Source organism: Prinia subflava, chromosome 2, assembly GCF_021018805.1.
Source record: "Prinia subflava isolate CZ2003 ecotype Zambia chromosome 2, Cam_Psub_1.2, whole genome shotgun sequence".
NCBI lineage: Eukaryota > Metazoa > Chordata > Aves > Passeriformes > Cisticolidae > Prinia > Prinia subflava.
The window spans coordinates 111,789,453-111,812,902 of record NC_086248.1 but is presented as its reverse complement, the minus strand read 5'-3'; the positions used below and the strand labels follow the sequence as shown (position 1 = coordinate 111,812,902).

Below are 23,450 nucleotides of genomic sequence, written 5' to 3'. Positions count from 1 at the left end.
TGAAGAATGAGAAGTTATTTGAAATGTGAGATTTGGTAGTGCTTTCCACTTCCGAGTGCTAACTAAATTCTGAAAAGAATACAAAAAGAAGATACCCGTATCTGAAAAAAAGCTTTACCTTTTCACCTCTGTTCCTCACTCCTAGGTTGTTGTTTTGGTTTGGGTTTTGTTTTTTTTTTTCCCCCCCAATGCTACTATTCCAGTATTTGCTTTCCTTTTTTATATCACTCCATGAAACTGAGAAGTCCAGGATGCAAGACTTGGCTAATGGCAATGGCCAGGGGAGACTGGATGGTCGGGCACTGTGGGCAGCAGGGAGAGCATGGCTCTGCAGCTTTTTATACTTCAGAGCCAAACCCTTCCAGAAATGAGGAGACTTGTGTCTGTCTTCATCAATTACATTCAAATCATATTTTCTTGGTATTTTCATTGCAAGATGGAAGGTGTAATTTTAAGTGACAGCTGAATTGCTGCAAGTCACGCTGTGGATGGACATGATCTGGGTAATCTTTAGTCTCATCTCTACCATGCAGAACTTCTCTGTGTCACATGGCATGTGGAAAGCTTTTTTCCTTTAGTAACAAAATTGCCACAGTTTTTAGAAAGACACCACTCTTTTTTCATTGGGGGGAACAAGAAAATCTGTCTTGGTGTACTGAAAAGTGAGAAGAAGGAAGTTGAGGGAGGTAATTCTGCCCCTCTTCTCAGTCCTGGAGAGGGCTCATCTGGAGTCCTGTGTCCCCTTCTGGGCCCCTCTGTACAAGAGAGTCCTGGAGTGAACCCACAGGAGGGCGGTGGAGGTGCTGTGGAACACCTCAGTTAGAGGGAGGCTGAGGGAGCCGGGCCTGTTGAGGCTGAACAAGACTGCCAGGGGTTCTTACCCATGTGTGTTTGAAGGAGGGTGTCAGGAGGATGGAGCCAGGCTCCTCTTGCTGGTGTCAAGCAACAGGATGAGAGGCAACAAGCAGAAACAGGAACAAAGGAAGCCCTGCCTGAACATGAGGAGGAAAAGCTTTACTGTGATGGTGACTAAGTGCCAGAAGGGTTGCCCAGAGAGGTGGTGGAGTCTCCCTCACTGGAGATGGACATTCATCTGGACAACGTCCTGAGTAACATGCTCTAAGGGGACCCTGCTTGAACACTGGGGTTGGACTAGATGATCCCTACTAGGGTCCTTCCCCACCTTGCCAAATCACTTGATTTGGTGAATCTGCGATTCTTTGGAAGTTTGTTTTACGTTGGTTGGTTGGTTTTTCTACGCGTCAGGCAGAGATGAGTTGGAGTATCAGGCTGTGCTTTAGATGTATGTGGCAATACAGGAGTGCTTGTGCTGAAGAATCATCCATCAGGGCATGGTTGCTTCAAATCGCTGCGTAATGCTGAAGGTGCTGAAGGTGTTCATCACTATCACTGCAACAAGGAACTCTCACATTGTCTTCAAGTTCAGTATGAGCAGAGATTAGCAATCTCTAATGCAGCCTGATTTGAAACTGGGTATGGTGGCACAAGAAGCTGTGTTTATTCTCCCCATCTTGTGTGGAACCCCCCTCAGTGACACCCTTCTGGTCCCTCTGCTAGCTGAGGATCTTTTGACTGGTTATTAAGGCTGGTCTCCACTGGTGCACAGTGATGGAGCAGTGTGATGGCAGAGGTTCTGAAGCCTGCTGATCCAGACTGGCGAGAAGCAGGAGCATCTTCTGCCTGGTGGTGCAAGCTCTTAGGCTGGACCTTGGAATTTGAAAGGAAGGAAGTGAAATGGTGTGTGACCGCCATCTCTTAGCATCTGGATTTTCCCCAAAGCTTTAAATCAGGGCAGAGTTTAATCCACCCTGAGCAGTGTGTCCTGGTGAAAGCCCGTGCAGAACACTAACTTTGCATAGTGCTGGCAGAGTGCTACAACCACTTGATGGCAGCCTTTGATTTGGTACATGGCTCATTAGCCGGAGCACAGTGCAGTGGGGCTGTAGTATTTGTAATGGAATAACATGTAAGAACTAAAGACTGCAAGGTATCTGGTTAATGTAGAGATGAAATGAATGAAACAGCAAGGCTAAGCTTTCCTGACCCTTCATGAGAGAATAGATGAAAAAAGGAAGAATGAGGTATTGTGCCGAAGGGAGATGATGAAATTCAAGATCCACACACATAATCTCTGGCTCAGCCTCTGAAATGTTAATCCCTGGCTAGAATTATTTGAGCTGTAGATTGCAATTTATCATCAAAATGGCACTGTGTCAAACAATACTTCTTGTATGTGTGATGTTTAGAACTATCCAATTTTAATATAAAATGGTTCACAGAGCACTGTCTAACATTTAAGTAGCAACTCGTTAAGCTCAGGATATTTTTGCTTATTTATGTAGACTTGTGGTAATCATGTAGATTTCTATTCCATAGATCACTCTTCAGGTCTTTTAGCCATAGAGTATGTTTGAGGAATGAGATCATTTTGATCAGAGCAGTGACAGGTAATGGGACTACTTGATACTAATTCTAACACAAAGTGGCCAGGATGATTTTTTTTGAGGTGCTCAGTTAATTTTTGCAATTAAGAAATCTCCCAAAAACTTGTTGATGGCTTTGAAGTCCCCAGGATTTAAGAATGTTTTGCCGAGCTGTGCAAACAATTATTTTGAGTTTACAAAAATATTTTCTCGTTATGTTTTACAAGCTACAATGCCCTTCAGATTTTTCTTTACTTGCTTTTAATGTGTGCCAGTAGAGGGAGTAGAAAAATTACCATCCAGTAAGGATAAAATATTCAGCACTAAAATTCAGCCCTTTCTCCTTTAGAAATCTTATTTTTCATGCTGTAGTGTATTGCTGAAAATAAAAGAAGATAAGCACAGTTCAGATAGTTTCTTAAATGTAAGGCCACGTGAAAGAGTGTAATTATTAGAGAAGAATGTTTAAATCTAAATATATATTTAGAAATATTAATTGCAATAGCATTTTTTCCCCTAAAACTTACGGTTTGTTGGAAAATCACAAAGAGATTTTATTGTTACACCAGACCCGAATATGTTTTAGTGCATGCTAATTAATTAATTTCTCTGCATTTATTTTGAAAAGTGGCCTCTGTAAATGTGCAATTAAATCGTGCAAGGCTTCTGCAAGCAACTTAAAACCAGGGGGGGAGTTGTTCCATGTCTGGCATTTTTTTTTTGCTTGGAAAAGGTGAGAGACTGATTGTGGAGAAGGGAGGAAGCGGCGTGTGAATCATGCCAGCCTGGCAGCTTCGTAATTCCTCCGCGGAAGTTGTTTCAGAAAGTGCTGAGATTTGAAGCGGAAACTATTTGGGATCTTTGCGTGTTTGAAAAAGTCTGTTTCTCCCTGGTGGTAATTAAAACCTCCTCTAAAAAACTGCCAGTGTCAACAAGAGGTTTTCCAAGTCCCTGGCGTGTTTGGTTAGCAGGTATCTGCCCAGCGCTCGGGGATCGCAGGCCTGACTGAGCAGTGGTGATGGCTGTGAACTGAACTATGAAGGAGACATTTGTCTTGGAGTGGGACCTTTTGTGTTAATCCTTCCAACCTTTATATCCCAGCATTTCGGGATGATATTTAGCCAACGAATAACTTGTGTTGTGCGCTTGTGATCCCTCTCCATCAGAAACGGGTGGCTGTGTGGAATAAGTATCAGTCTTAGATAAGAATTATGATTTTTTTTTTTAATTCTTCCTTTATTGTGGCCATTTTTCCTCAGAGGCTGGTGCTTTAGTAGCACATATTGTTTCTAGATTGGGATTTATAAATGGGTACTCAGGGCATGAACATCATTACATTGACTGTATCAGTTTATTTGTGCATGCAGTTGTTTTCTGTACATCCAAGATAGACATGTTATCAGAGTATTTCTGAGCACAGATACTCATGCCTTAAAATTACACATAACACTGAAGCTCCACTGCTGTCTGCACAGCCCAGACACGGTAGGCACAGGGTATATAAACACACTCATTGGTTTTGTTGCTTTAAAAAAGGTATTCTTCTCCTCTGGCTGCCTTTTGCATTTCTCTGTGGTGTGAGTTGCTACATGAGATTGCTGGTTTTGGTTTTTGCTGCTGCATCAGGTATTTTAGCTGTTCGGGCTTGCACTGTGCCTTGCTGAGGTTGTGCCTCCGTGTGGGTTCTGTGAGTTACAAGGAGAACAGTCATGCTTTCAGAAATGGGCAAGGGACAGCATTGCACAAAGGCAGCATCTATTTTTACTAGATGGTTAAAGTTTTTGCAACTTAAAACCAGTCATCCCTTAGTCGAGTCTTTGGTTTTGAGTTTCCTCGGGTTAAAAATATATTCAGAACTTTACATCTTTACTAGAGTCAAGAAAGCTGTGCTTCATTTTTCACACGGCTGTGAAAGATAAAAGACCTGTGTTTGATAAGTGGGGAGTTCAAATTTGGTTTGGTAATGGCCTTTATACCAGATATTCTGACCCCTAAATTAGCTGTGAATTTGAGGATCAGATTTGATTAATTTGGTAGCATTGAGCTACTTAAATTTTTAAACTTCCATTACATTCAAGATGCCTGATTAAAACTCTTGTGTCCCATTTTGCAGCATGGTGCTAATTAAACATAAAATCTGTCTTTAAACCAAAAATTGTACAGAAGCAAGTCACAACAAATCTTGATAGTGTTTTGTGTTCTGGCTGGAAGTGGTATGAAGAACAGCTTTTAGATTTTTCTGGGATGTGTACATGGATTTCACTGTCAGGGTTTAAAAATTATTTTCTTCTAAGTAAAGATTTCAAGTCACTGAGCATAAAAGGAAAAAAAGAATTTTTCAACTTCTTGTCTCTGATTTTTTTCCATGTAATTCTTCTGTATTTTAGAGCTGCAGATACCAGGAAAGAAAATAAATCCACATTTATGTACAGTGCCTGTGGATTTTTTTTTGCTGAAGCAAAGCTAATGGCTGTCAAAAGAACTTCTTTCTGAGCTTACTGTGATGTCTGGCTTCTGTATTTCTTTATAAGGAGCGTACTAAAAATAAACACTGGTAATCAGTCTCTGTTATGATTTTAACTCAGAGTTTATCTTTCAAGGGACCCCAAATTTAGGTGCCTGAGCAAATTTTGACTGGATAACATCAAACCCGAACAGATTTTTGCTGTACGTGTTGTGAGCTTCTGCATTCCTGAGCTAATTGGATGTAAAGTGTCACGTAGAATTGTAGTATCTGTTGGTGAACCTGGGAAGACAATAATAATTACTAGGTTGAAGCTTGTTTTCTGTTGAAGCCCAACAGTATACCCTAGTTTTTATTTAGGTTTAATGCTAGTTTACAATTATTACTCACGGGGCATTATCGTTTCAGATCTGTGCATCTACTTTTAAGGTACGCCAATTGCTGTAATTAATTAAAGTGCTGCAGATGCTGCTGGTTAAGCCAATTTAAGGAACAGAGCGTGAATTTCCAGTTATGTGAGCTAGATAATGATAATGCCTTAACGTGGCAGTCGCTCCTGTGAGCCAATTACTGCTCAGATAGCTGGAGCAGGGCTGTGGTTCACTCTCTGCCTCCGTCCATTCCGAGAAGACACGTCTCCTTTTTTATGCCTTTTGCTGCTGAGTAATCTCGGTTTTCCTCCCTGGTTGTGGGGTGGTCCGACTGACAGCTTTTACTCTTAATAAGCTTAGAGGTAATAATCCCAGTCCTGTAGGTCACATGTACAATATGCCTTTTAGTTTCATTTTTCTCGTGCTCTAGTTTTGCCAAAACATCAGGCTCCCTGTAATATTATACGAGTGCTGGTGCTGACTACCTGGGACTGAAGCACTGCTTTCTGATAATTGATTAATGCATATGTCTCATGAGTGCTTCTACGTAACAATAATTATGAGATTAAGTTTGCTTATGTTTGTGAGGTTTTTTTGGGTTTTTTAAATTATTATTTGTTTTTTATTGTGGAATAATTTAAACTGTAGATTGATCAAATATTAAGTTAATTAGCACTGAGATTTTTTTCAAATCCATAAGTTATGTTAACTTCACAGCCAAGAAGCAAAGAAGAAAATACTTATAAGAAAATACTTTCATTCAAGATATTATGTATTTATCAATTTATTCTTGTATTTGTTTTAGCTAGCAACATGATATATTAATAAATAAGCCATCAGGAACATCTTTGCCTTTTGTACACATGAGAACTTATTTCTAGGGGAGCTTTAGAATTGTTGATGGGGCTTGTGCCTGTAGCACCCCAGGAATGTTCATGGGGTAGCTGGAATTTGGGGAATAACACCCTTTTAAAAGAATGTGTAAAAACTGATTATTTAAAACTGTTATTTACTCTGTAGTACTTATTTTTACGAGTTATAAATCGTGCAAGTCTAATAATAATAATAAATTCAGACAGTTTTAAAAAGCAGAAAGTGGTGTGACATATGTGACATACCTGCTGTTTGACTTGCCAGTGCCCAGTTTAAAATACCAGGCTTAGCCTGGGGAGAACCCGTGCCATGAAACCTTTCTGTGTTTTCCAAGGCAGGAACATTTGAGCAGGGCTGCTCATGTGCCAATGCCCTGAGGAGTGGCAGCCCCTCAGCACCACGCAGGGGCTGAACCCGGCTGAGTTCATATGCAAAGTGGGGAGAGAGTGGAATTTTCCCAGAATCAAAGCAGAAGGAACAGGTTTTCGTCCTGGATCTGTAAAAGTAAAGCCTTAAAGGTCCGGGAGGCCTCAGGGAGCCTGGGGTAGGTGCATGGAGAATGGGCCCTGCAGAGAAACAGGGGAACATTGTTTTGTAGTGGGTGAAGCTTGGACCCAGACAGAGAAGGAGGAGGAAATTGGCTGCAAAGGAGAGTCCATAATTTCTGTGAGGGAGTGGAAGAGAACAGAGTGCACTACTTAGATGTCTCTGGCCTTATTCCAGAGAATGGAAATAAAGACAAGAAAGTGCATGTGAGCATTTATTGCTTTGTCTTTTTGTGTGTTCTTATGTGACCCTGAAGCAAAGGGAAAAAAAATGTTTTTGGAGCTCCACAAAAAAAACCCAAACCTTTGTCTCAGTTCAACCATCCTCTATCTGCAAGGACAGAGGGCCGAGTTCACACAGGCTGGAAGAGGAAGAGTAAATTTCCACACAATACTGCATATCAATGCAACTCCAGGTGATGGCTGAACCATTCTCAGGTGGTTTCTTGCTCTGTCCTCCCTTTTCCCCGCTTTGTGTACAGCAGCCTCTCTGTGTGCCCATGCTGGTGCTCACCTGGCCTTTAGAGAGCTCACTCTGACCCAGCTGAAGCATTGTGGCGTTGGTTTTTTTTTCTGGGTGAGTTTGCTGCTGCTTTAGTGAGAGGAACTGGGTGGTGGAAGAAGAGCCAGTGAAGTGCCATGGCTGGTGCACGGCTGGAAAAGTGCTTTGGCCAAATTTCCATCTGTTCTTTCCTGCTGTCCTCTCACCCAGCACTGTGATATTTCAGGGGCACCTCCAGAAATCACCTTCTTCCATGTGGAGCACTAGCTGTCCTTCCTAAGCCCAACTTGCATCAAGATTCCCTTGCTTTGGCTGTTTCTAGCCTCGTGCTGTAGTAGGACTCTCTCTGCTTGGCAGTGAAATTGCAAACTCTGAGTTCATGCTTTCGTTTTGGTGGTGTCTAAGAAAGATACTGAACAGACTTATTTTTGTGGCATAGGAACATTAGCAAGATCATCAGTTGTTGTTGAAAGTTTAGAAAAGAATGAGTGCGTGGCCAGAGCGCCTCCTAACCTAAAAGCTGTCCTTACTCTGTATAGTTACACTAAAAATAAATCCCCTCTTGCAAAAGTATCACAAAGCTCTGCCTGCATTTGTGTTCTGTGGGCTCGTGTTTGTTTTCATGTGCTCTAAACCCCAAGACAGAATCTTCTGATTTATAAGGGGCTAATAATTTGTTCCCAGATTTAACAAGGTGCCTAATCACATGGCTTTCCTGATTTAATTACAAGTAGATTGTGTACTTAAAGTTAGGCTTGCACTTAAACACCTTGCTGAACCGAGGTGGGTCCTTTTTGGTGTCGCTCTGTCACTGTGTTTAATGGATGTGGAGAATTTATGGGCCTCACTAAGCAGCATTTATGCACATGTTATCCACATATATAATATGTGTTATATTTATGCACATGTTAGCCTGTGATAGCTGCAGTCAGGGACAGCAGATCAGGGCTAAGTTCTCAGTTATGACTGGCTGTTTTAAGTTTCCATAAGACTTCTCCAATACCTCTTTATTTTTGTTGAATTTCTGATGTAATAAAAGACAAATTCTATAATTATGATTTGTTGTCTGTCCCACTTGGTTTTGCAGTCTTTAAAAAAAAAAAGTTTTATAATGCAAGTTATGTTTAAAGAAACCAAATTGTGGGGCAGAACTTGAAAATTCCTTTTTAATACATTCAGTTTGAAATAACTATTGTTTTTATTGTTTTTTGTAAAGACTGCACCAGATTGCTCTGGGACACAAAGCTCTCACTGCCCAGTGCTTCCTGAGAAGGAAAAAAAAAAAAAAAGGCTGTATCAAGTTTTTGCAATTAAAAATCTGGAAAAACTTGTTTAAGAAACTATTAGCCCAAGAACATGCATCTTTTGTCAGTATAATATGCAGCTCTGAATACAACTCTTTTTATCAAGAGTGCAGTGTTTCATATTTAATCAACGTAAAATTGAGTGCTTCCCTCACATGAATGTAACACAGATCAAGTCTCAGCCAAAGCAAATAAAAGAATGAATGCTTTGTTAATCATCCATAACTAATTTGTGCATACACAGAAAAAATGAAATCTGTTTTTGACAAGGCCTTTTTCATAGGAACAGCAAGGGAGAATTGAACATGTAATGTGCATTAGTGATAGAGAATAGCAATGGGAAGATCTGAGGTGTTTGCCTCGGATGACTTCTATTTCTTGATAGTAACAGTATTTAACAGAAACCTAAGATAAGAGAAGGGTGGGTTTTTAAGTTGTTTGCCAAAATGTAGTAAGACAAACCTATGCTGAAGCAGACATAGATGGATTCTTGTATGCCTTACCATATATTCATAAGTATTGCAGGGAGCTGCCACATATCTCTGTGACAAACTCAGCTAATAGATAATACACAGTGAAGGAAATGTTGAATGCATTGCTTCTTTGCACAGGCAATATGATTGTGTTGCTCTACTGACAGTGTGGTTATGGTTGATGGGGCAGCTTCATTACAAGCCCCTGTTTTCAGGCTATTGCAGCTTTAACAAAAAAAAATTCACCCATTCGTCTGAAATTTTCTATGCTTGTCAGCCTTGAGGTGAATTTTACTTTAAGTACAAAGTTAGAAGAAATCCATTTAGCTATTTCCCTGATTGAAACAAATTTGGAGGGAGGGAGGGAGGGATGGGCTTTCAAAAACTTGAGGTTTATGTTTATTGCTGAGATGCATTTTGGAATGCTTTATGTTTATCCTTGCTGTTAAAATGTATACTATGTTGTTTATAAACATAGATATAGATAAATAACTGCACCTGCACACGCTGTTTATTCCCCCTGCTGTGTGTGTGCAGGGTGTGACAGCCGAGGTGTCTGACATGTGTGAGCACGTCCCCATTCCAGCTTCACACAGATGTGGATTTTCAGCTGCCTCCCTTTTGCCCTGGTTGTATTCCCAGCCTTTGCCTCCTGCCCCTTCCTGCCAAGCTCAGACTCAGCCCAGCTGTCAGCAGGATGACTCTGCTGAGATCCCGGGTTTGTTTCTCCTCCCTGAGCTCTGCAGAGCAGCGTGCTGTGCACAGGAACCATCCCCTGCCAGCCACACTGCTCTGACATAACAGCTGGGAGGAGGCTTGCATATCAAAGCTGGATCACCCAGGTTTTGCCCTGGTTGTCAGCTGCAGGTTTGGATAATAGAAATAGTGATGAAGTGGCAGGGGCAAGAGAGCTGTCTGTTGGAATGGAGTCACTTCCTTGGAAAGCCAGCTCTTCCAGAGTGTTGTGATGAGGAGCACAGCCATGGAGGGCAGTGCTGGCAGTGCGTCCCCTTGGTGGCAGTGGGAGATACAGGGAGAGGCAAGAGCAGCAGCAGGTCCAGCAATTTCTCTCTGTTTTGAGGCACTTTTCCAGCTGTGTTGTATCCTGTTGTTGTTATGTATTCTGGTGATTTTGGCATGTGCTGTGAAGCTGTGAGCAAGATGCAAGAGAATAAAAAAGCACAGTAGTGAATTTAATAATGGAGATACATTCATGCTGCAATAATATTGCTGACATGTTCACTTTGAAGAACATTGTGCTGTCTTTTGTGAAGTGGTGTTTTAGCCTGACTCTGAGGAATTCCCAAAGTGGTCTGTAGTTTGACCTGGAGTCTCTGGTTCTGCCCGGAGGAATGTTCATGGTGTGAGCATCACTGCTCAGCACGCAGCCATCAGACCATTCAGCCACTTGCTCTGGGCTTTTGCAGTTAAGGTTCAACTTCCAGTACAGAAAAAATATGAAATAAGAGTCAGTAATATCTTCCATTGACACTCTTGCAGGCTTTTCTCTGTCTTAAGCCTTGCAAAGTTTGTCATTTAATATTGTGCATTCGCCCTATGGAAGTTATCCTCAAATGATAACAGCTGGTTGATGACACACTGGTATTTTGCAAATCCCATTTTAACTGGTTATATCTGTGCTAAATGATTAAGTCTTTCTCTGGAAAGATGAATGAAAGTGAGTAAGGTTGTTGGAGCAGTTATCTTTTCACCTTGTTTCTTCTTCAAGGAGTTTTACCTCAGGCTTGCTTCCTTGTTGGAGATGACAAAGAAGCTGAACAATCTGCTTACGTTTGCAGGTTTGTTTAAATAATGAAGAGTTAATTCTGGGGCCTATATCACATGTGCTCTCCTGCATGGTATTTGTTTCCTCAGGATAAGGTTTGCAGGTAGGCATGGCCTGAGGTGCAGAAACTGTTCTTAATATTCTCTTGAATTGACATTAAATATTCATTCCTGAGCTTGAGGTATTATTTCAAACCCACCTTTTTAACATTAAGGATTCTGGGTATTTGCCTTGAAGTGACACCAAGACAGAGAAAGGAGAAAACTGAATCCTGATAGCTGGACATCTCTCTTGTGTAGGTATTTGAAGGTGCAGTAGCACCATTCATGGGAGACCTCTGCATACAGCAGAGGAGTGAATCATGATTTTGGAGACTTCCTGTCAGGAAAAGTAGAGCTGAAGTGCCAGGCATTGGTAGGTGAGCTTAAATGTGTATTTTGTAACAGGCATTGCCTATTATTTTGAAACAAAAACTAGAGAACAACCTGTGAGTCCCTTTAGTTGATACATGAAAAAATGTGGAGTTACGAGCTGCTGAGCAGTAAATAAAGTCATGGTTACAAAGTCAACTACCCTGTCCTGTCCCTGGAAGGAGGAGGTCACACAAAATGTGTTTCTCACTCCAGTTTCTGCTAAAAATTTAGGAGCTACCTTCATCATCTGCTGTTTCTCCTTCTCTAACATTAGGTAAATTATCTGTGTTTCCACCTTGTGCTGAAGCTAACTCTGCAGAAATACTATACAGTGATAGAGCAAACGCTCCAAAAGCAGGGAGGAACATGAGCCCAGCCTAGGGAATGCTTTCTGGAAGTGCCTCAGCCGAGGCAGAACATGGGAGCTGCTCCTGGAGGCACCACGGGAGGGATCCAGCAGCACCCAGCTCCCAGGGAACGAGGGCTGTTGTGCTTTGCTGAGCTGCCAGCCCTGCATGCAGTGCTTTTCCCAACAGCCTCACCTGCTGTGTGTCAGCTGCAGCTCAAGCCTAGACTTCCTGAGATCTACTCCTTTGAGAGGAAAGGTTTAAGGATTTAAACAGCCAGCTGGTGATAAGAAGTTTCTCTGCCAGCTTCAGCTGGAATTCCACAAGCTTGTGGTCCACATCCATGGCAAAGTATGACTGTACAGGAGTTTAGGAGTTACTCTTACAGCTTTTGTTATATAAAAATGATTTCATCTTGATGGCTTTTGCTTGCTAATGTTACCATGCAGTAGTTCACACAGGCTTGCACACAGCTGTACCCTGGACCTTGGCAGACCTAAGGAAAGGGAAAGGAAAAGGAAGGAAAGGAAAGGTCCCTAAAGTGTAGTGATCCCAGCAGCAGAGAGTGAATGGCTTTGAAAGGGAAGCAGATCCATTGGGCCATTAGTGAGCTCAGCATGCTGGGATCTAGACTTTGCAGGAAAGGATGTCCTTTTGTTGCTGCTAAGGGAAACAGGATATTCCAGGGCTCTTGAGTGGTACAGCAAAAGCAAAAATTCATGTACTTTGTAAAGATACAGTAATGTTTGCATCGAGTGCAAGGACAGTCTGTGTTTAGCTGATCAAAGGCATCTAACAGTAAATTTAAACCTGTCAGTATAGAAGAGAAACTTGCACAATATCTCTAGAGGAAGTGATCTGAAAGAGCAAAAAAGCTACAAATACTAAGGTGAATGTTTCTCAAATCAGTTATCAATCTCCTGTATACTTCTGTGGGAGTGTTCAGGAATTGTTCCTGCAATACTAAAGAGTCCAAGGGAGAAAGCAATTGAAGGTATTATAAATAGGTACATAAAGCAGTTATCCACATCCTGTGCAAGGTTCAGTATTTCAGGGCTCAATAGTTATCAGCTACTTATTAAAATTACCCAGCTCATCTGTAATTTTTTCTCTGTTGTCCTTTGTAAGCAGCAAGCCCACTTTAGAAGGGGATACCTGTCCCATACACATGGCCTATTAATAAATTGCTCAACTAAAATTTTAATTGTGCACATATTTTGCCATCTGTCCAGTAGTTGTCTAAGAAGCTTAATAGTATGTTTTGCTAGAAAAACAGGACCTCTGAATTTTCTTGGTGCTATATTGCATAGTGTAGATGAATTACCTCGATTTATTAGGTATAGTTCCTTTTTCTAAACTTCCTGTCTGATGTTAATCGCTGGAGATTTCCAGAGCCTGTGACTGCAGAGGATTGACCAGTATGATAAATAGTTTGGTACAAGGGCTTTGGTTCTGGCAAGGACAAAGGTCACTTTGTGAGGGTAACAAATACATACTTACGTCATTGAGGGTAGCTGTTTTAATGTTTAAAAATGTTTTGTTTCATTCCAAGCCCTCATGTCTAGGGCTCCAACATTGCAGGTATGTGCAGAATTTTTTAAACATTAAATTCTTCATTCAAATGCATCATAATTCTTAATAATGTTCTGGGTACCTTGAACCATTATTTGCTTTTAAACAAGTTTTCAGCAGAGATCATGTTGCCTTCATTTGGTCCTCCAAATCTCCCATCCGCCTGTCTAAATTATTTTAACTGACATAGTTTCTAATTTACTCTCTCCAGTTGAGAGAGCTCCCCGTAGCTTGTCTATTTTAGCATTTAATTGCTGTATACTCTCCCAAATTAAATTCTGTAGTGATCCATTTTGCTCTGCTGGTGAAGCAGTGATCTCCTCATCTGAGCAAGATGGTGCGCGCGGCTCAGGCGCGGGGCTGGCATCCCACGCCGGGAGAGGGAGAACCTTGCAGCCTCTCTCTGCAGCTGCCTGGGGACAGCTTTCCTCCAAAGCAGTCTCCATTTCATTCTGAAGCCAAAGGAGAGGGAAACCCATTGTTTCTCAGTTTTTAGAGTTTTTAGAGCTGGGCAAATTGCTTTGTCAATTATTTCCTGCCGAAGTTTGCTCCTCCTTAAAATCTGTGTGTCTTTGTGAGCTTTTTAGCGTTTGCTTTTGTAAAAGATGAGAAGGCAGCCCCTAAAAATATCATGCTGTACATTTTCCTTGTTTGTGAGAAAGACAATAAAAATTATTGTTCCTTTTGACAACATAATATCCAGTAAGGAAACTTGTTGTCTTCCCAAGTTAAGTCTTTTTTTGGATAATGTTTGTACAGCGATTACTAATTACTTAATGTATTTCTATTAAAGAGGGACCATTGACTATCCTAAATAATTAAGAACTTCAGCGGTTTTTGATCTGGTTTCTGGCTGAATGGGAGTGTTTTCCTGTTGTTTCTCAATATGTGTGTGTGGAAAGGAGGGCACTGGAGCCTCGGGGGTTGCACACAGCACAGCGGGGTCAGCTCTGTGCAGGCAAGCTGAGTTCAGGTGTGCAGAGGTGAAACACATCCCGCTGATTTCTCTGGGGGGACTCTTCCCCCAGCCCAAATAACCCAGAGGAATACATCCCATGAACAAAACCCAGCTGATATTTTGATTCTGTGTAACTCTAGAAACTTGGAGGCAGTTTAACAGAAAATACAAAGATGTTTCTTGCTTATTTGCACCTCATATATTAACCGTGGAGAAGACTTGCCAGTCAGTTGGTAAGTACAGGATACAAGGTTATTAAAAATACATTTTTAAGGAAAGAAGACTGCGTGAAATTCACATTACAGCATTATTTGTCTTTCCTATAAATTAAGAATCTGAGGTCAGACCTTCCGTGTGAAGGTGTTAATCTTTTGGCTTGCTTCCTTTGGAACAGAGTTGGGCACTGTTTAATAGTGTGACATGTCTGTCATCTGTGATCATCATCTTCCCAGTAAAAACGAGCTGTTTGTTTTACAGCTCTGGTCCAGGCTCTCTGCAGTTCGTTCCTTGGAGTATTTGAGTCCTGATTGCTGTGAAAGGACCTGTTTAGTAGGGAAGGATGGGGAAGATCCCTACCCAAGGCTCGTGGTACCTAGCCCTGCTCCACATTGTTCTCATTACAGGAGATCACACTGTGGGAATCCTTTGTGCCAGGCAGATATTTACCGAAGGGTGGCACTTTCTGTGTAGGAAGTTTTGGGATGCCTGACACTGCTCAGAGTCAGGAATGTTGTGGCAGGGAATAATGCATGGTTGCATTACTGAGAAGGAATTTGTATGGTAAATGGGTCTGGCCCTGTATCTGTATTCTTATTCCAGATTTTTAATAACTTGCTCAAGTTTTTCCTAAAGTGCCAGGATGCCCACATATCAACCCCCCGGTGGGCGTAGTGCAGAGCCAGCCACACGCTTCATCCTGCTGCTTTTCCAGCTGGGAGCAGCTGATACAGCTTGATGTACTGCCCAGATAGGGTTGTTTCACCCAAAATATGATGTATGTTTGGGGCATTTTGGAGACTGTGGAGAGTAGGAGGGGGAGACTGTCAAGGGAAGTGAAACTGCTTGTGAGAGAAAGGTGTAGAATCAAAAGCAGAAATTCCCCAACACAGGAGAGGAAGATGAAGAAATGTGTTTATGTGCAGGTTTCACTCTTCTTAACTGAATTACAATGATCACTTTTGCAAACAATGTACTTCAAAGGTAACATACAGGTTTCTCAGAGCCTTTAGTTGACCCAACACAGCCATTATTCTGTTATGCAGGAAAATAAACCTGCTGTAGTTTCTGCTAACATACCGAGTAGTTGTATTTTTAATAATTTATTAACGATTTCTAGGAGAATGGCACTTTTTTTCCTCCAGTGTGCTGTTTCACTTGCTAAAACTATACAGTAACAAACATGAAACAACAAAAAATAGTCGTTAACCAGTGCTCCATGTATTCTCTTACGAGTGCAGCAGTGCCCATTCTCAGTCTCAGTAGGATGTTTGAGCTGGAAGATAACATAGAGGTGTTTGTATTTTACTGGCATTGTATGCTATCTTCTGTCTTTCTGCGACATTCAGACCTCATAGCAGATTTTATTTGCATAATGCATAGCCTTTCTTAAAAGTAAAGGGTTTCCAAATTGCTGTTTTCTTACAGAATGCACTCCATCTTCACTGTTCAGTGTTGTATTTTGTCACCTCTCTTTATTATTGCATTGGATTGTTTCTCTCTTGTGACTTCAAAATTGACATTTCATGCCACCCTTTCACAAAACAGGATGTGGCAACCCTGGCAGTCACATGAATGTAAAACACCTGGAGGCATAACAGAGCCTTACACAGTTTAAACTTTGATTATATAGGCAAAAGCAGGAAAGTTGAGCAATTAAAACATTTGCACTGGGGTTCCTGCATGACTTTCCACATGCTCATATGAGACAGAAGCAAAAACCAGACCAGACTTTTACCATTAAATGGTTATTATTTATTCAGTGTCTACCAAAGTGGGCTTCTCTTTGGAATAACTCGTTCTGGCCTACTGCTCAGCTGTTGCTGTCTACTCTGCTTGTAGCTTTGCTGTCTACTCCATTCTTGGATTTTTTTTATCCCTGCTAATTCAAGAATTATTTATCCTTCTGCAACAAAATGTCTCTGTGTTTCTGAGGTAACTCAAATTCTGTTATAGGAAGCATGTAGGTTTTTTGGAAGAAAATGCTACAATCTTTGTAGGAAGTGGTTATTAGCATGCTCTGACATTTAAAGACAATTTTTAGAAGTTGGTTGTGTGTCAGAGTAGGAAACACAATGCATTGTTAAATCAGTCATGGACCTAAGTAGCTTGAGAATATTCTTTTAAGCTGCAAAAAGTTTTTCCCCGTCTACTTATGTAGCTAAAACCATTTAAGGCAAAACCTGTAAAACTTAAAAGGAGAAAACACTGTGAAACTTCTAACAAACTTTACTTTCTGGAAGAGTAGGAGGATATACTTAAACTTGCATGTGAAGCAAAGTAAGACTTGGAAGATCAGACACTGTCTGTTTTTGTTTGGGTTTGGGGGTTTTGGTTGGTTTCTTTTTTGTATGATAAACTTACAAATTTGGGGGTTTGTAGACAGTTGGAACTTGGAAAATCAATTTCTGTCTTTGGCCCACAAAAATGTTATGAAATCAATTCATTTCTTAGGAAGACCGAACTCGATTGCCAAGTGTATCTTGTTCTTCACAGCACATCAGGAGATGCAGTGACAGGAAAATCTCCTTGCTCCTGGCTGGCTTCTTCCCTTTGTCCTGGCACACTGCTGCCTGCATTCTCGTCTCCCCTTTCCCCTACATCAGCTAACACCAGAAGATTCCATTAGGAATTGCTGATGATCATCTTCACTGGAAGAACTTTGCCTCTTCCTTATTCATGTCTCTTATTCACTCTCTGATCCAGATAATCTGAAGGTGAAAATGACAAGAGGATCATTTGTACAATAAGTAGATTCTAAGTGCAAATGTAATTTCACATCATTTCAGAATTCTTCTGCCTTGCTGTCTGTGCCTAGCTTTTGCATGCTTGCAAGTTTAATGTTGTGTTCTTTCTCTTCACTTCAGAACCACCCCTGAATTGGAGATTGGGCTGGCTTATCTTGTTTGCTTTGACTTTTTTAGTAAAATCACTTTGATAAAGACAACAGGCACCTGACTTAGCAGAGAAGATGGTGTGTTTATGACAAGAGAAAGTAGCTCTGCCCCCGAGTGCCCCTGGTTTTGGAGTCACTGAGGCATATTGGTGTTCCCTATGATGGTGTTGGCATATTGGTGTTCCCCCAAGGGTCCTAGTGGGAGGTCTGTGTGTTGCTCTCATGGCACTGAGTGCATATAAAGTGAGCCAGCACTGAGGAGGCATTTGTAGCCACACAAGGAAATAAATCCAGGTCTTTGTTGAATTGGGGATGTTCACAGCTGCCGAGGAGTGATTTTCATAGTCAGACCCAGAGGAGCACGTCAGAATGCAGGCATGGTGTGGGTGATCAGTGATTCATCTGGAAGGCTGCAAGCTAGTGCCCACACTGATGGTTTGTTCTAAGATCTGTTGATCTTGCTAAGATCAACATCTCACTGTCAACATCAACTATTCAAAATCTTCCAAGATCTTCTAAGATCCTGTTGGGTGTTGGTGGCTGAACGGGCGCTGCAGTAAAGCCTGCATTGGTATAACGAGTTGTGATGTTAGTTATTCTAAAGGTATGATATAACAACAGATTCTTGTGGCTCATATCTGTGCAATAATGGGAACTCCCTGATGGTGCTTTCCATTTTACACGTTGTCAGAACCTTGGACCTTAATCTTGCTCTTTGATTGACAACTGCAGGCAGGGAAAGAGCACTCCTATTGTTTGTGAGAGTCGCATCTGCTCAACTTGATTCAGCTGAGAGTATTTGCATATTCTTAAGTATTTCTTCTGAGAGGGCCTAAATCCTTCTCAAGTGTTTGATGCATTTTTGAAATTCATTCATAAGGTATCTACATGCACTAATAGTTCTGTATAATATTGCTGTGCATAATCTGTCAGATAAGGCTAGTTTTTTAAACAAGGTATTCTTTGGGGATGACATATTACATTCTGACTTATTCTACTGGGCAGAAATGTCAAGTACTTTGAAAAATGATGCTTGAATGTTTTGATTGAATTAGTATTCTTTATTCAACACAAATTGTCAACTGCAGTAAAATGTAGTCTTATTGTGAGAACATTTTTCAAAAGAATTAATAGCAGGGGTTTTTTGTTTTGTTTTTTGTTACTGGAGCTTTTTTTACGTATAATCATTCCTTTCCTGCTGATGCTGATATTAGATAGAACAAGAGAGTAGATTCTTAGATGCATTTGAGATTAATTAGTCTGAATTGTTAAACCATGAGCAACACTTTTATACTGAAATACAACTTAGGCTTTTCAAACAGAATTTTGTCTTTTATCTTTATCTATTTTGCTCTTTATTTTTCCCTTGCAAAATTGTTATCAGTATTTTTGGAAGTATTGTCAACTTCAGTTTCAGAAACCTTTCACTCTTGATACTGCATGTACAACACTAATGAGAAGAACCACTGCTCTGAAAAATATTCAGGGATTATATTTGAGCATGGAACACAAACTAGATGACCTCAAACCATTATGTAAAGAAATACATGGTCAAAGCCTATGTCTTCCACAGGCTGGAAGTTCCAGTCCAGAGCTATCCAGGTTTGGACAACAAACGAGCCCAATTTGCTGTGAGAAGAAATGGAAATATGTTCCCAGCAGTTGAACTGCATGTGTGCTGTGGAACTGCTACAAGCTCAAGCCACTAAAGATATCTCATATCTCATAATGGAATACCACTGATCACAGTGGACAACCTTTTTTTTTTTCCAATTGCACTAAGAAAGTGTTCAAAGCTCCAGCACTTTTAGTGACTGACGCAGTTTAAGAAATGGTTTTCTGTCACTCTACATGGCCATAGTGATATTTTGAAAAAAAAACCAAAACACCAAAATCCAAAAATCCCCTACAGATTTGATAACTGCATTTTTTGTTTTGTGCACATGCAGGTTTTAGTGTAACAGCACCTTTCACATTAGCTTTGTTTCTCTTTTGCTTTCAGGAATCTCCTTCTGGACGTAGAAAAGCGCTTGCTACCAGCAGCATCAACATGAAGCAATATGCCAGCCCCATGCCCACACAGACAGATGTCAGATTAAAATTCAAGCCTTTGTCCAAGAAAGTGGTGTCTGCCACACTACAGTTCTCCTTATCTTGTATTTTCCTGAGGGAAGGAAAAGCCACGTAAGTTGTTGTTTGTTGGGTTTTTTTTTAAACCAGATAGCCTGCTTTGTGTTGCTTTTCAAAGAATCCTTTGGATAAAGAGCTCTTTCTGTATAGAATGGTGGAATTTGAGAGTATCCTTCAGCATACCTATCATTCCTGCCATATTTGGTTTCTTAACTGAGTAAAAGTTGTTTCTTACTCTCATTTCAGCCTTGTGTTCTTCAGAGACAAATGGCTTGTGCTCTGCTCTTACAGACATTTTAAATAACAACAGCTTAAAAGTATTGACAGGTCTGAAATGAGTGGAAGTGTGTGTTTGTGTGCATGTGTGTGCTCATCCAACAATCCCCTTGGCAGATTTCAGGGGAGCCCACTGATATTTCACAAAGAATGCAATAAGGACAAAGCCAGTTGGAAGGTGAGGGAGGGTGGAGTCAGAGTTAAGATTTTGTGTTGAGCACAAGAACATCCTGTGGAAAGAGTTCTCAAGGGCACTGATTACCACTCCCTTGACTCACTCACTTGGTTCTGTCCCTTGTTTCAGTGGCCTTTGGAGGGAGGGCAGAGGACACAGATCATTTTTGCAGATGCTGTAATCTCTCCTGCAATTTCTGTCGCATGCTAGACATTGGATATTCACGTGGCTGGAGAATGGATTGTTTGTCACAGTCCTGCTTTCAGCTAGAACAGTTTTGTTTTGCCTTTCTATCTTTAAATATAGCAGTGTGAGAATGGCAGAACAAAAATAAGTGGATGGGGAAGCTACTGCTCTGATGGGTCTTCTGCTTCTTCCTAAACTTCTTTTTCTTTCCAAAAGACTGACAGTTTAATTCCAGCTTTCAGTATTCTGAATGCATTTGTAGACATTGCCCACTGCAATACAAGTGCCCAAAAAATGTTGCATGAACAACTTCCCAGGCTGCCATGTTAAAACATTTTGACACAAATTTTTTTGTCTGCATGCTTTGAAAGCCACAGATGTGTTCCTTCCTATTAATTACTATTACTGTTTCCCTTCTCTGATTAACCTGTTGTGAACCACATCTTGGCATACCATATAAGAATGGTCTTTTGAAGTATTTAGCTGTGATTTAACATGGTTAAAATGCAGCTGAAAATAAGAATGGAAAAAGCCAGCAGCTGATCTGCTCTTAAACTTTGTTGGAACAGCCAGCATCCATGAACTATGCAGTAAATAACTAAATTGGGCTGTTACTGGGTTTTGAGGCCATGATTTGTACAGACTGATCTATTTTGGTTTGCATGTATCTTCTTCCCATTGAAATGGATAGGTTTCAGACTGAGAACTGTAAGTCAGGTAGATTGTAAGTTATTGGCAGGGCTTTCGTAGTACCCTGGTCAAGAGATCTGAAAAAAGCTGCTCTTCGTGAAAACATTGGTTTCCAGTATGTGTAAATAGACACTGCCTTTTTTTTTTTTTAATCTTGTTAATGATTTCAGATATTTAGAAAAGGGATTTTAATTTCTGTAGCAGCATCAGGCGTTATGGATAAATGTAAGTATTGCATGCAGCATGTGGGCAGTAGGTCTGGCCAAGCATTTTCACTTTAACCAAAGCAGACCAGGCAAGCATTTACCAGCCATTCTGGACTGGTTTGAAATTTTAGGAAGCAGTTGTTAAGGTAACTCCTGATGCAAAGCAGTATTTTTTTTACCCTTTACAATTTTGCTAATTGAAAACTCTACCTTCAGAAATTAATATATATTTATGAGTGTATTAATTTTTCTTTTTCACTATATTCAAGATCAGATCTGACATCATAGACCTCCCTGAAGAAAACATCAACATATATAAAGAATTTTTAAGAATGTAGTAATATCAGATGTGGTAGTAACAAGCTGCATTTTAATGCCTGGTGTGATGTTTGTTTATTTAGGGATGAAGACATGCAAAGCCTGGCTAGTTTGATGAGTATGAAACAAGCTGATATTGGTAACCTAGATGATTTTGAGGAAGACAATGAAGAAGATGAAGAAAACAGAGTGAATCAAGAGGAAAAGGCTGCAAAAATTACAGGTTGGTTTTGCCACAGGCATTGTAAAATACAGTTCCCTTTGCTAATTGTCCCATGTTTTTTATCCTTATGCTGTATTTTTATTTCACTTTAAAAAAGATATTAACAACCAAACCAGTGTTTAGGATAGCTTGATTGAAGAGGAGCCCATCCATAACTCAACAGAGTTTAGTATTTGTGAATCCAAAAGCATTGATTTGTGTCCGTGTGTCCTGTTTTTGGGAGAGGATGCACTAAATAGATAGAATTTTAGGGAAGCAGAGAACCAGTGTGAGCAGAGCAGCAGAAAAAGGGTCAGTGAGCGAGACAAGAGGAGAGGCTCAAGTGAAATAATGAAGGCAGTTTGTGAGAATAACTGCGAAATGAGTTGTGCCATGGCCAGATGCTGAGGTTCTGCTCAATAACATGGCAATTCCAGGCTGCATATTGCTGCCTTTTGGGTGGGGGTGTCTCATGGAAAAGAAATCAGGAGGCTGTTAAAGGACTTTAATGAATTTGATAGTGAAGTTGTTTGAAGTGAGATAGTGTAACCACATTTGAATTGCTGATGAAAATGCTCAGTGTGTCCAGGATAGCTGAACTAATCGAGGCAAGTCAGATCAGGATGAGATGATGTTAAATTGTTGGTAGAGATCAGTGTGTAGTGCTGCTCCAGATGGGTTCTGTAGGAACTCTTTGTGTGAGGCATCAGGAAAAGAAAATTAACTTCTGGTGCCAGACTTCGTAACTTCCAATGCTCTTTTAAAATGTCTGAAATAAAGGGATCCTTCTCCAAAGTGGGGGAAGAGCATCCCAAGCGGAGAAGTGAATTGTCAAATCTGTTCTTGAAAATTCAGAGGAACATTGGTTCAGTGTTATGAAACATTACTTTCATCACTTCTTTTTGAGCTTTCGTTGCAATCAAAAGGTTCAGCCTGAAGCAGTTATTACTTAGCTTACATTTAGTGTTGTGAAAGGATGCAAATATGCTTTCTGTATGCTTTACATATTCAATTAAACATTTTTTACCCTGGCCAAATCTCTAGTTACACTGTATGTGTCTGGCACAGAGCATATTGGAAAGTCTGGAATGAAATATCTGAGAAACCAAGATAATGTATTCTCGATCAGGGAGCAGAGATATACCAGTCTGGTCACACTGAAATCATTCTGCAAGGCCGACTTCTTTCCCAGTGTAACCAGAATAAATCAGATCACAACATCAAACAAAACCTGACACGTTCACCAGGCCACTGGGTGATCACAGAGAAGGCCAAATTCAGGAGAGGTAATGTACAGTCTGTAGAAACTCCTGTGCACAAGGGTTTTATTAGGCTCTGCCTGGGTACTGTGCTGAGGACAGAAAACCTGTATGCAAAGGGCAGCAGGTGAAAAGCATCAGATCTTGCTTCTCAACACTCGATTTTGCAGCATTCAACAGGGCTACAAATTATTCCTAAACAAGCAAAAATCTGATCTAGGTTAGACTAGGCTGTCTGCTGTCCTGTGGGTTTGGAGTGAAGGTCCCTGGAGATGGATGGGAAGGGTGAGCTGGCTGATGTGCAACACAAGCTATTTTAGAGTAATTCCAGCTTTTCCATCTGCTCTTCCAAAGGCCAAAATTATCAGTTCAAAACTAACAGTACAGAAAGGCAGAAGTACAGAATTTCTGTGAAAGGCAGAAGTACACAATTTCTGTGCCTTGCTGGGCCTTCTCTTGTGCTGTTTTCTCACCATACAAGATGTGAGTGTTGGGTTGGTTTCTTTGTAAATGAATCATGACGTGAGGAAGGTCAGCCTTGGACTTTTTCTTCTTCTGTTGGTTGCAACAGCTGAGTTGCCTTATGAGCCTGGCCAGCTTTTTCCACCTTTGAGGAGAGGGATGTTGAAGGGTAATGAGTGCATGCAATTTCCCAAGCAAATGGGAGAACATAAAACATAGGGCAGTAAGTAAACATCAATAAATAAAATGTAAAGTATCTATTTCAACATGTGTTCAAGACTGATTTCATTGGCAGTTGCAGTGACTCCTGTAATAAATATAATGAGTGGGGAAAGCTAGGAGAAGAGCTGAGGAAGCAAGGGACAAAGAGGTAAGAGTCATT

The 23,450-nt window shown here is 40.7% G+C and overlaps 1 protein-coding gene across 6 annotated transcripts in view; it reads left to right on the top strand.

Annotated features, from left to right (window-relative positions):
* The window catches only part of EHBP1 (EH domain binding protein 1), a 204,652-nt gene that overhangs the window by 55,595 nt on the left and 125,607 nt on the right, over positions 1-23,450 (top strand). For all 6 annotated transcript variants that reach the window (XM_063391613.1, XM_063391615.1, XM_063391611.1 and 3 more), the window contains exons 6-7: positions 19,167-19,348; positions 21,229-21,368. In XM_063391613.1, the coding sequence (XP_063247683.1) occupies positions 19,167-19,348; positions 21,229-21,368 (322 nt within the window). The remainder of the gene's footprint in view (positions 1-19,166; positions 19,349-21,228; positions 21,369-23,450) is intronic.